General features: G+C 36.8%; 1 protein-coding gene across 1 annotated transcript in view; it reads left to right on the top strand.

Moving 5' to 3' along the window:
* The window catches only part of TMTC2 (transmembrane O-mannosyltransferase targeting cadherins 2), a 431,967-nt gene that overhangs the window by 291,937 nt on the left and 127,299 nt on the right, over window positions 1–12,731 (top strand). The window contains exon 8 of the mRNA XM_062203152.1: window positions 4,664–4,785. Coding sequence (XP_062059136.1) covers window positions 4,664–4,785 — 122 coding nt within the window. The remainder of the gene's footprint in view (window positions 1–4,663; window positions 4,786–12,731) is intronic.

Here is a 12,731-nt window from a genome sequence, read left to right as displayed (position 1 = left end):
TCATTGCACAGCAAATCTCATTCTTAGGAAAGTGCCTCCATTATGTCATTTTTTGCAGGATGAGAAGGAAAAATAGTCATCATTGCCTCTTTCCTCCTGGGTACCATAAACATTTTTTTTCTGTTATTGTATAAGTTAAGAAAAATGAGCAGCACCAGGGAAGATGACTTAACCTTCCTCTCCCAACCCAATTCCCCACCAAAGTATCTTCATTTCCTTCCCTGTTAGAGTTATTGAGCTTGCTTTTCCTGTGATAATTTCCTTTTTGGAATTTTTATGACTTAATATTTTAATCAAGCTTAAAGTATACATATATATATCACCCTAAAAATAAATCTATTGATGACACTTTTTTGCAGTTATTTTATCCCATATCTGGTGAATATTGCTGTTTGTGTAGAATGGTATTGTGGAAGATGTAGAAAAAAACTCAAGTGTGAGTCCTTAATTTTGCTTGTTTTTGATCTTGAGCAGTTTCATTAAGCTCAGTGAGCCAATCACTTACTTCATTTATGAGAATGATGTTATTGAGTGAAGGATAATGTAAGAGTGTGAAGATAATATATTTAAGGTGTTAGTAAATTTCCAACAAATAATAAAACTTGAAGTGGCAGCTTGGACAGTGAAAAAAAAAATCATGACTTAAGAGCCATTCAGTCCCGGTAATATGAGGTGATGTCTTTGTGCAAGTCACTTGCTATGCCTAAGTCTTACCCCCATTTACAAATGGGTACTGTAAGCTCTAGTGAGGATTATAAATAGGAGTATACACAGGCTACTGTTTCCACAGCAGCATAGACAAGGGCTAAAAACAGTCACATCGTAAGATATCTATTTCATTCTTTTACATTTTTTGTATTCTCTCTCTACATGTATTCTTTAAGATTTCTTTATTTGAAAGTCAGAGTCATACAGAGAGAGAATAAGGTTCACTCCCCAATTGGCCACAATGGCCAGAGCTGCGCAGATCCGAAGACAGGAGCCAGGAGATTCTTCCGGGTCTCCCACATGGGTGCCTGGGCCCAGGCCATAACAGAGAGCTGAATCAGTAGTGGAGCAGCTGAGACTTGAACCGGCACCCTTATGGGATGCCAGCACTGTAGGCGGTGGCTTTATCTGCTATGCCACAGCACTGGCCTCTTTTGTTTCCTATATTAATTACATATACCAGAGAAAACGTATGGTATTTGTCATCCAGGGACTGGTTTATTTCACTAAGCATAATGGTTTCCAGTTGCATCTGTTTTGTTGCAAAAGACAGGATTTCATACTTTTTATGGTTGAGTGGTATTCCTTGGTGTGTATATACCACATTTTCTTTATCCAGTCATCAGCTGATGGACATTTAGGTTGATTCCGTGTCTTAGCTATTGTGAGTTGAGCTATAATAAATATGGGGGTACAGATAACTATCATATGCTGATTCATTTTGTTTGGGTAAATTCCCGGTTGTGGGATGGTGGGTCATGTGGTAGATCTGTTTTCAGAATTCTGAGGCATCTCCATACTGTCTTCCATAAATGATTACCTTAGAAATGTACCTATGAAATATTTGAAATCTGTGCTCTTTATATTAATAGATATTTCATAAAAAATAAATAGGAATATAAACAATCTACCTTTTAGTGCCTGGAATATAGCAAGTACTTGTTTCTGTATTGTTGTTGAGTCACCTTTTTTAAAACTTATTTTATCCCCAATTATTATCTTGCTTCTTAATTTTATTACCACCTGTATAGATTATCCTTGTGTGAGGGTTACTCTTAGAAGTGCAGTGCATCTTACCTGCCACATACGTTCACTCTTAAGAATTGAATAATGAAAAAAAAAAAGAATTGAATAATGTAGGAAACATTTTTAAAGGTTGACTATGGATTATTATAGCTCTTCTTTATTCCTTTAATTCAGTAGGTAAGCCCAAGGCAAAGTGAAATGAACTTGCTAGGCAATTTATCAAAAAGCTACAAAACAATTTTCGATGAGTGAGAGAAACGGAGTATAATTTTCAGCTGAGGCATTAAAAGGTTTATAGTTCTCCTCTACCAGCTGGCTTGGACAATGTGCTGAGGTCAGACTCCCTTGCATCTAGATTTCAGATTTACCACTTGAAACCTGTTTGAGTTTGGCTACTGGCACCTCTGTTTCTCAGTTTTTTCTTCTGTAACTTCCAGATAGTGACACTCTGTATTTGTGTGTGTGTACATATCAAATAATACAGACATTGAACAGATTTCATCTTGCAAACCTACTGTAAATAGTTGTTGGTGTTTGGGGAGGCTGAGATAAAATTTTGTGTGTTGAAAGGTATTAAATAAGAGGTATGGGAACCCTAAGACATTGGCCACCTGGACCTCGCATAGCCAATACTCAGTTAATGATGGTTGTTGTCATTATTGCTTTTATTAAAATACAATAAATGATAACAATCTTCAAAGTTATAATGAATAGTACCTAAGTAGGGCTAGTCATTCATCAGTTTATATATACTTGCCAATAAACATAATTACATTATATTATTTGTAGCTCTTTACTATTTCCCTATTTCACATGTTTTACAAACAAATGTTTATGAGTTATTGCTGAAGACAGTGGGTCAGCCATTCATTATTTAACAAATCAATAATACTTTTTATTTCAAAATAGGTTTTAATGACATATTTCTACTGGAAAAAATGCAGTACTACTTTCTGAAGTGATGTGTAGACATTAACAACTTAAGTGTAATAAAGATTTGACTCTCAGAAGCACTGGGGAATTGCATTCTCTCACATTTTTTTTCCTGTAAAGAAGACTTGGTGTTATTCAAAAAATTTGAATTTTTTAAAAACAAAAATTAGAAGCTATATCACATGCAATGGTTGTGTAACTTTCAAAAACTGATCTGTGAACTCTTGAGGAATCCAAGTAAAATTTTATGTTGACTCCAAATAGAAATGCAGGTCAGTCTCCCTTCTGGCTTTCTAATCTATTGTAGAGATAAGTAATTGGATATAATTTATCATTAATTGGTTAACAGTTTTGCAAATTTTCAATTTGTACTTTTTTTTCTAAAGTATATATAGTACAGTTTTAGTATGAAATAGCGGTTCACTTTTCCTAAGAAAAGTTACTACTTATTTGAAAATATTTGTTATTTCAAAGAAAAAATCCATCTGACAGTGTGTCTGTTTTTATACAAGTATTTGCATAAAACAATAAAATTACTACAGAAGCAGAGACATTTAAAAAATCCAATCCTAATCTGTTCCAATAACCCAGGCTTTTCTGTGTATTCCATTACATTCTTTGGTCTTCAGATATTTCTTTCATCGTACCTGAAATGTGATTTAATCTAACCAAATTCGTAAATGCCATAGGTTCTAAACTTTAGGGGGAAAAAAACTAACATTTCTTAACTATCATTTTTATGATAGTATGGGTAAGGACCCTTCTTAGAATTAGAAACACATAGAAATGTATTAGTGCATACATCTGTTTATTGTGCATATTATATATTTTTTTCTAAACAGTCAACAAAGGGCATTCAAAAGGTCAGGAGACTCAAACCATTTCATTAATCAGATTTGTATTGACAGTACTGTGCATTATAATACATGGAGAATATGATTAGAACAGGAAGAGTTTTTCCTTTGAAGCAAGGATGTACAACTGATGTGAATAATACATTTAGGAAAAGCATCTGAGTATGCCTCTAAATGGGAAAAGCTATCATGATTACAGTTAAGTAAAATTGTGAAGATCCCTGAGAAATAGCACACTGGTCTGTTGCCTATTCTCCAAACCTGAGTAGCCATACATTTGCAATGTGATTTAAAGCTACAATATTTAACTTAAATATCAAAATCATCTTAATGGAGAATTTTCCTGTCAATAGAATATTCCTTCATACATAATGGAGAAAAGAAGCAGGCAAATGCTCACTTTTAGCCTTCTTTCTCCTTATTTCTCCTGCTTGTCAGTTAGTGAAGTTCTCATTTTGCAAGCTACAAATTTGTATAACTTGATAGTAGTGACTGATGGCTGACATATCCCAGACTAACTTTGTGTATTATGCTAGGCATACTTGATAACTGTCATATATTCATTGAGTTTTTCAGATGACTCTTAGTAATAGAATTTATTTATGTCTAAAGCAAATGTAATTCATGAAAAAATTAAAATTCAATCACTGTTATGTAATCCAAAATTATGTTTAACTCAATGTTAGTTTCTCAACTAGCTTGTAAGACCTTTAGGGGTAGAATATCACACTTCTTTCATATGGTCCCTGTGTTAAGCACAAGTATTCTATAAACATTTGGATCACCAAAGAATGAATTGAGTGTGAATGAAAAAGAACAAATGATCATACAGAAGAATGAAAAACTCTCTGAAAAAGTTAAAAAGTGACAAAAGACAAGTGAGTGGAAACCAGATACTCCTAGGTTAAAAATGAAATTTTAACTACTGATTTTTTTTTACTTCAGCCATTTCTCTTTGTTCCCCAAACACAAGTGTTTCCATGTACAAAATACAAACCATAATGAGTTCTTAGAAAAGCAAAGGTAGAAATGAGTGCAAATATTTGCCAAAGCATCTGAAATTCAGTGGAATATAGCGATGATGTTGCTGCAAATACCACTGGACACTGTTCTCAGCTCAGTTTTCATGGTTGTCTTTCCAGGTGAAGCATACATGCGACTTAGCAAGCTCCCCGAAGCAGAGCATTGGTACATGGAGTCCCTGAGGTCCAAGACTGACCACATCCCCGCACATCTGACTTATGGCAAACTGCTGGCTCTAACAGTGAGTAACTTACCTTGTTCACGTTTAAGAAATTGATTATCTCAATGTAGACTGCTTACATGGGATTTGAGGTACTGGTTCTGAGTCAGTTCACTCCAGGTTTAAGGACCTAACGATGGTGACGCTAATTAGAATCATGTACAGAAAATACAGAAAAATGAATTACTTTATATTACAACAAAAGATATTGTGATGGAAAAATAGAAATGGAGAACCCCAAATGTGTGCTTACAAAATAAATTTGTCCTTAGATTAGTATTTACATATGTATGTTCTACAGGGGCAGGGTGTTGCGGCAAGGCAGGTTAAATCTCTTCTTGGGACATCTGCATCCCATATAGACTCCCACTTCGACCTCTGCTTCTTATCTAGCTTCCTTGTAATGTCCCTGGGAGGCAGCAGGTGATGGCTCAAGTACTTGAGTCATTGGCAACCATGTGGGAGAGGCTGATATAATTTCTGGCTCTTGGATTAGGCCTGGCTTGGCCTTGGCTGTTGTGGGCATCTTGGCAGTGAGTAAGTGGAAGGTGTGTGTGTTTGTGTGTGTGTGTGTCTGTCTGTCTGTCTGTCTACCCCTCCCTTTTAACAAATGAAAATGAATAAATATTTTTAAAACATAAAATGTTAAAAAAAAAGTTCTACAAAGTAATGTTAGCTCAGACATGGCTATAATCAAAACAAAATCAAATCTGATTCTTTGAAATTACCAACATCACACCAACTGTGTCTATCCTGGAATCTCTTCTGATTAACGTCATTTAGTAAAAGAATTGGATCCATCATTTGACTGCCCACTATGTGACTAGCCCTTTTGGAGCATATAGTTCCATGAAAGTGATGTTCGTAGAAAGCATAAGAATTGGCTGATATTCTACCATTGTGGCCTACAATTGGTCATTTGATTTATTTAGAAGTAGTATTAATGTCTTTATTTTAAACAGTAGACAATGGTTAACATTTTTAAACTTTCTGGACTTGGGGCCTACATTAGGCACAGAGGATTAAGCTGTTGCCTTGGATGCTGAGTTCCCAAATGAGTACCTTATTCAAGTCCCTGATGCGCTACTTCCAATCCAACTCCCTGCTAATGTGCCTGGGAAAGCCATGGATGATGGCCCAAATGCTAAGACCCCTGCTACCAGTGTAGGAGACTCACATGGTATTCCAGGACCCAGCTCGGCCTGTCCTAGCCCCAGCCATTGCAACCATTTGGGAGTGACTTAGTGGATGCAATATCTCTGTGTGTGTGTGTGTGTGTGTACATCTTCCTCTGTGACTTTCAAATAAATAAATGTTAAAAAAAAAAAAAAAGGCTTTGTGCACTCAAATAACCAGAAAAAGAATTAGGCTTGAATCCTAATACCTATAATATGTTAGTTATACCCCTTAGTGTCTTTCCAATGTTAATAAAAGTAAATGAGGAGTAGTAAAATATAGAGGAAGTAGGAAGGTGACTCCTCAGTGAATTAATATAAACTATCTTAGAATTATTTTACAAAATCATTTACTTTTCACAGAAGATGGTTAACATTTAAACATACCATGTATTCATTTAAAGATACTACTAAAGTGCTCTTTAAGAAATCATACAGATAGACCAGATAACTGGAAAACACAAAACATAGGTAGATATGCTTAATAAAACTTAGAAGATTTGCTTTAATGCTTTGCTGTGCTCAAAAAGTAGTCTGAGAATTTCCCAGGAGCTAGAAATAAAGTGGCAATTAAGGACCAGAATAGTAAACAGTAGGCTGGTCCTACAGTTTTTCTGTTATGGATGTGGAAAAGAGTTTGTTATCATTCTTTCTGGAACTGAAGACAAAACTCTTGGCCAATGTGAACACCTGAATTAGATACTACAATAAAGTAGGGAAAATCCAGACCTCCATGGGAGGATAGCATAAAGTAAGTTTGCAAAACATGGGAACAAGAAGGCAGCATGAACGTTTGCCCGTCTCAACGTGGGGCCTGGTCGGGTCCAGGAAATCTCTGCTAGGAACTTCTTGCTACTGTCTTCCCTTTACCAAGAATTGGGTTTTGAATTCAATTTACCTTCAAGATCAGGAAATCCCGAGGCCCAGAAATTAAGCAAAAGGCAGTCCACTAAAAACCAGTGCTGAGGAAGTCACTGAAGATGTGTTTTTGAAAGAACATCAATCTGGAAGAAGTGATGGAATGAGATATGAAAAGAATGTGGGGCAAAGAAATTGATGATTGTGTGGATAAATCAGAATACGCTTTTAATGAATAAAATTGGGGAGCAGTAACTGCACAGATGGAATCACAGTGTGAGAGGAGGCTTTAGTGCTTAGGACACATCAAATGATTTTTGGGTGTCAGAAACTGAAGGGAAGACCTGTAGCTGATCCGACTTATTCCAAAGGAACCTGGAGACACTTGGGACTTGAAGGCAGCTAGGACTGTAGGGAGCAAGTCAGAGGGCAGAAAATGGAGTAGTCAATTGTATCTTCTGAGTGGAGGTTGCAAGCAGGTCCCTCTGCTATGTACAAGGCAGGAGAAAGGGGACTCCCTAGTCCCCTTTTCCTACCCCATGCAAAATGCTACAAAAGAAGTTTTCTCCTTGTTTTGCTAATGCCTCTCCCCCCCTCATACACTTTCTCCCAAGAAATTGTTGGATTCCAATCTAAGGAGACAATTACTATAGAGAAACATTTCCATCTATCTCAATTTGGAAGTCCTCTGTAAACAGCTGCCTCCCAGTCAAACACACAAAAGCCAATCTGTCTTGTCTGGGATGCCCATCTTCTTCACTTAGGAACTTCATTCAGCTTTTCCTGACTCTGAGATATCCGTGAGCCTCCAAAGATTTTCAGTCATATTAGGGAAGCCTGCAGGGCAAAATAATGAAACTGAAACAAATTAGGAGAAAGTTGAAAAATGTTTTTTTAAAGTTTTAGTGATTTATTTGAAAAGCAGGATGAGAGAGAGAGATACATACATACATACATACAAATATACATACATCCGGGTCACCTTGTGGGTGGCAGAAACCCAAGTACTGGGGCCACCATTTGCTGCTGCCCAAATGCATTGGCAGGAAGGTGGATGGGAAGTGGAGGCCAAACTTGATCCCAAGCATTCAGATATGGAGTACCAGTGTCCCGAGCAACAGCTCAATCTGCTGTGCCAGAACACCTGCCCTGGGAACAAATCTTTAAAAGAATAATAACTCATAGAGGTGGTAACATACAGCATTTCATGAAGTAGGGTGCTATGAGAAAACTGGAAAAAAAATAGAAATTACAAATAGGACAGCAAAACAGTTTTTATTTAAAGGATAGGAGAATAAAGGTGAAGAAATCTACCTATATGGAAATAAAAATATGAGGAAATAAAAATATGAAAGATGAAATTATGAGAAAAAATAAAGATCCAACCTAAACAGAGTAAGGGAAAGCAGAACATAACCAAGAATTGAATGGTACAGGTTAGTGTTTCCACATAGGGGTGGGGAACCTTTTTTCCTTCCAAAGGCCTTTTGCATATTTGTGAACTTATTCACTGGCCATTTTGAAATGATAAACTTAAACATTAGCCTGCTGGGGCTGGTGTGTGGCATAGTGGGTAAAGGCACCACCATCCCGTATGGGCTCTGGTTTGAGTCCCAGCAGCTCCACTTCCAATCAAGCTCCCTGCTAATGGCCTGAAAAAGCAGCAGAAAATGGTCCAAATGTTTGGGTCCCTGCCACCCACATAGAAGACCAGGATGAAGCTCCTGGCTCCTGGCTTCTTCCTGGCCCAGCCCTGGCCTTTGCAGCCATCTGGGGAGTGTACTAGCAGATTGAAGATTCTGTCTGTCTGTCTGTCTCTCTCTCTCCCTCCCTCTTTATCTCTCACTGTCTATCTATGTCTCTCCCTCTCTGTCTATATTCTGACTTTCAAATAAATAAATAAATCTCTTAAAAGATTACCCTGCTGCAGATTTATTGAGTTTGAGTCCTGCCTTTGCAGGGCCGCACCAAATGATTTCAGGGCCCGTATTTCATATAGCCAAAAGGCACACCTGATACATCATCGTGATGTCTACTTTAATTACTTTGGAAAAATTATTACACCTTAAAATATTTTCCAGTTTCTATCCTGATAATTCAAGTAATTTCACATTAGAATAGAACTCCTCTGCCTCTTGCTCTAAGTACATGTGAGATTTTCTTATGAAATTCAAGTAGAACCCTTCAAAATTAGATATTTTTCAAAAGTGGTCATTTGAAAAATATCTATAAAAGTTTAAGATGCCTGGTTTACTCCTCAAAAAATAGGAAAAAGGACAGAAAACAGTTGAAGCCTTCAGTGTCCCTAATTCTGAACATACCTAGACTATGACTCTAGGTATAGAAAACATGTCATTTTTCTTTTCAATTTTCAAGGTTGCATATTTTGAATTTCCTATTATACAAAAAAAAATATAAAAGATGTTTGTCTTCGTTTTAGAAGCCTTTTAAAAGTAAGATGTAAAATTTTAATTTGCTGAAATATGGACAAAAGAGATACATTCCAATGCATATTTTTAATCCCCCCCAACCAAGATTTTGATAGTTTCCAATTTATTGATTAGATGAAATACAAACCTGTTGTGAAATGGCTGAAACTCAGTGCCAAAACCCCACAACAATCTCTGAGAGTTTCATTCTAAATTATGAGATTTGGCAAACCCCTGATCCCAGTGGATCGCCTCTAATTGTGTGTTGCTTGGCCTTGTTGTTTGCCATTGACTTCACATGGAATTGACAATGTGGAAAATGCTGCACATTTTGAAATCTGAGTGTTTTAAATATTTTATAAAATGGAAGTAGTTACTTGTCTCAAGAAGAAAATAGCAGTGGAAATGTATTTTTACCTTCTTCAAGACTGAGTGCAACCAAAAGATGGAAAAATGACCTGTGACTGTATTAGATGGAGGCTGTAGAGTAGAATTTCATGTAAGAATTATGTTTAGGGGCCAGCACTGTGGCATAGTAGGCTAATCATTTGCCCACAACATCGACATCCCATATGTTCACCAGTTCAAGTCCCAGCTACTCCTTTTTAGATCCAGCTCTCTGCTAATGGCCTGGGAAAGCAGTAGAAGATGGCCCAAGTTGGCTGGGCCCCTGCACCCATGTGGGAGACCCGGAAAAAACTCCTGGCTCCTGGCTTCAGAGAGGACTAGCTCCAGCCCTTGTGGCCATTTGGAGAGTGAACCAACAGGTGGAAGACCTCCCTCTCTCTCCCTTTCTCTGCCTGTAACTACCTCTCAAATATATAAATAAAATCTTTTAATAAAAGAATTAAATTTATAAGAGAAATTTAAAACTGTTGATTAGCAGTACCTTTATTATCATTGAAGTAATCATTTACTTAGTTCTTTTTTTATTTTTTATTTTTTTTAAGAATTTGGGAAATGTGTACAGTATATAGACAAGTTCAAAGAGATTTCAAGTCTCCCAGCATTCTTTGGCACATTCTATAGATCATATCCTTTTTTATTCTGCCAAAAACATTTTTCCTCTCTGGCCATTCAAATTTTATTTCCCCTGTATAGTCCTTCCTGACTCTCTCAGTCATCGTTTTGTTTTGTTGTTTTGTTTGTTTGTCTTTTTCCTGTATACTTCCTTAGCACTGGACTTGCTATCTTTATAAAAGCTCCTCCACATTGAATGACAATCTATGTCTGTCTTTTGATTCTGGATACAAGTCAGGGAGCCAGTGATTTTATTTCCTTAGTATAGGGTATTTTGTTGTTTTGGTAACTATCCCTGTACCCTTTTGCAATTTCCTCTTTGAGTTACTTAAGTCCATGAATTGTTAATATTTTTGTTTCATTAGTGTAATACCTATTCCCTCATTGATCCTTTCATTTGGTCAACACATTTGTTGCTGCATGCTATTCCACGCCAGGCACTGCTTTAGTTCTCAGTGAGGTGTGTTGAATAATTGGGGAGAGCGGCGTGATTATAAAGTAAACAGAGTTACCTTCCACAACCTGGACAGGAGGAGGACACGGGAGAGAGTTGTAGCTGTTGAGTGCCTGTGTGTGCCTGACCAGGTGTTATTTCACAGAAGCTTAACAACCACCCTTGGAAGTGAGATTTGTACACTTTGTATATATGAAAAAAATTGACCTTCAAACATTAAAGGAAAGCTCCTGAAAGTCACTTAGCTATTACATAGTGAAAATGAGTACCACTTTAAAGTTTCCTGAATTGAATATCATTCATTTTCACTCTATATTGTATAACTTTATGTGTGTAATTTTTTTCCCATTGGTTTGCCTGAATGAGCTGATTGGATAGTCTTAACAGGAAATCTCTTCAGATATCACCTTCAAACATTGTTTAGTTTGAGTGGCTAAACACGTTTTTATTATTTGGTGTTATGAGTCATGAACATGGGACTTGAGTTTAGGCTATGGGTACTTTTAGATCCACCATTATTCCTCTAATAGAAACTTTCCAGAGAACGTTGGGAAATAGTTCCTCATTAAAGTCATTGGTAGCCTCCATGTTTAAATACAGCTTGGCCCAGGTGACAGCTCTTGAAAATATATGGAACTTTCATTCCAATGTCATGTCCAATTAAAATACTAAACACGAGCAGAGTTTGAATTACTGTGCTTAAAAATGTGATGTGTTTCTTGTTTGAACTTTGTTACCTAGGGCTAATGCCATGAATTGAAAATTGGACATGCATTAAGAGAGAAAGGAAGGAATAACATTCCCATTATTAGGGTGTTTCAGATGATTTTATGGTTGCTCCTAATGCTGTGAGTTCACTAGTTGTGTGCACATGTTTACTTTGAGGGTTTTTTTTTTTTTTTTGCCTTTTTGTCCTGTCCAGTTTACTTAGGCCAAATATTTTAGAGTTTTTGTGAGCCAGTAAAATTAATATTGACTTAAATTGTAATAAAAGCTACTTGGCTGTGAGCTTATTTTCCAGATTTAGGCTACTAGGAGAGAAGGAAGGATACTGGAGACTCTGACAGTAATTCTTGATACAGAAAACCTTTATTTTGGCTACTGCATGGAAGCGCTGAGCCAGACTCCAGTGTCTAGCCAAAGTTAATTGGGCTACATAAAAGTCCAGTTGTGAAAGTACTTGAGGTTCAATTGAAAAGCCCCAGACTCCAGGCTAAAATGGTGTCAGTGTACTCTCTCTGGAAGTGCATTGCTGTATGTTTCCGTGGGTTTCCATGGGTCTTTTACAATTATTATTGCTTTTTAGAGCTGAGCTTTTTTTTTTTCTTCCTGTTTGGTCCTCTCTAGAACAGTGCTCTGTCCATTTTGCACATTGAACAATGTTTGAGTTGTTTTATCTGTTTTATTATAATCACTGTACAGCCATGTTTATGTTGGAGAGAGAGGGGAACTAAAGGTAACTTCTCTTACAACTCTGATTAAATGATTATAATGAATATGTCCAATTCAAGTTGTGAAATTTCTTCTATGAGGAAAGAAAGTACAAGCTTGGATATCACACTATAAAATATCGAAAGAAATTACAGATGGTTAATCCACGTTCACTTAGCACTCTCGTGAAGTTGCCTTATCTGAACTTCCGGATTTAGCATTCTCGAGCTAATGTAGTTATCACTGCATTTTTATTCTAAAGCATAACAAATCTAATAGTTCATTTTTTGCAATACTCCCTCCCCACAGCAAGATGTACATTTTGTTATAATTGCATTGCTTGCTACCTCTAAGTGGCACAGGACTCGACCTGCTCCCAAATGTCCCGTGGATGTGTGCTGCTTCGTGTGTGTCAGGAGTCCTAAGTAGGCGGTTTTCCTTTGCCAAATAGTCTCAGGAATGATACGGTTTAAAACACTCAGTCTTTGGCATTGAAGGCCACGTGAAATAACTTAGCTATTTCATATCTCCACTATGTACTGCTGTATTTAAAAAGAAGCATTAACTCTTTACTTAGGGATAAATAATAATATGTTGCCT

The sequence above is a fragment of the Lepus europaeus genome, chromosome 10, assembly GCF_033115175.1.
Source record: "Lepus europaeus isolate LE1 chromosome 10, mLepTim1.pri, whole genome shotgun sequence".
NCBI lineage: Eukaryota > Metazoa > Chordata > Mammalia > Lagomorpha > Leporidae > Lepus > Lepus europaeus.
Note: the sequence above shows the minus strand (reverse complement) of the source record. Positions and strands in the feature narration are given on the sequence as shown.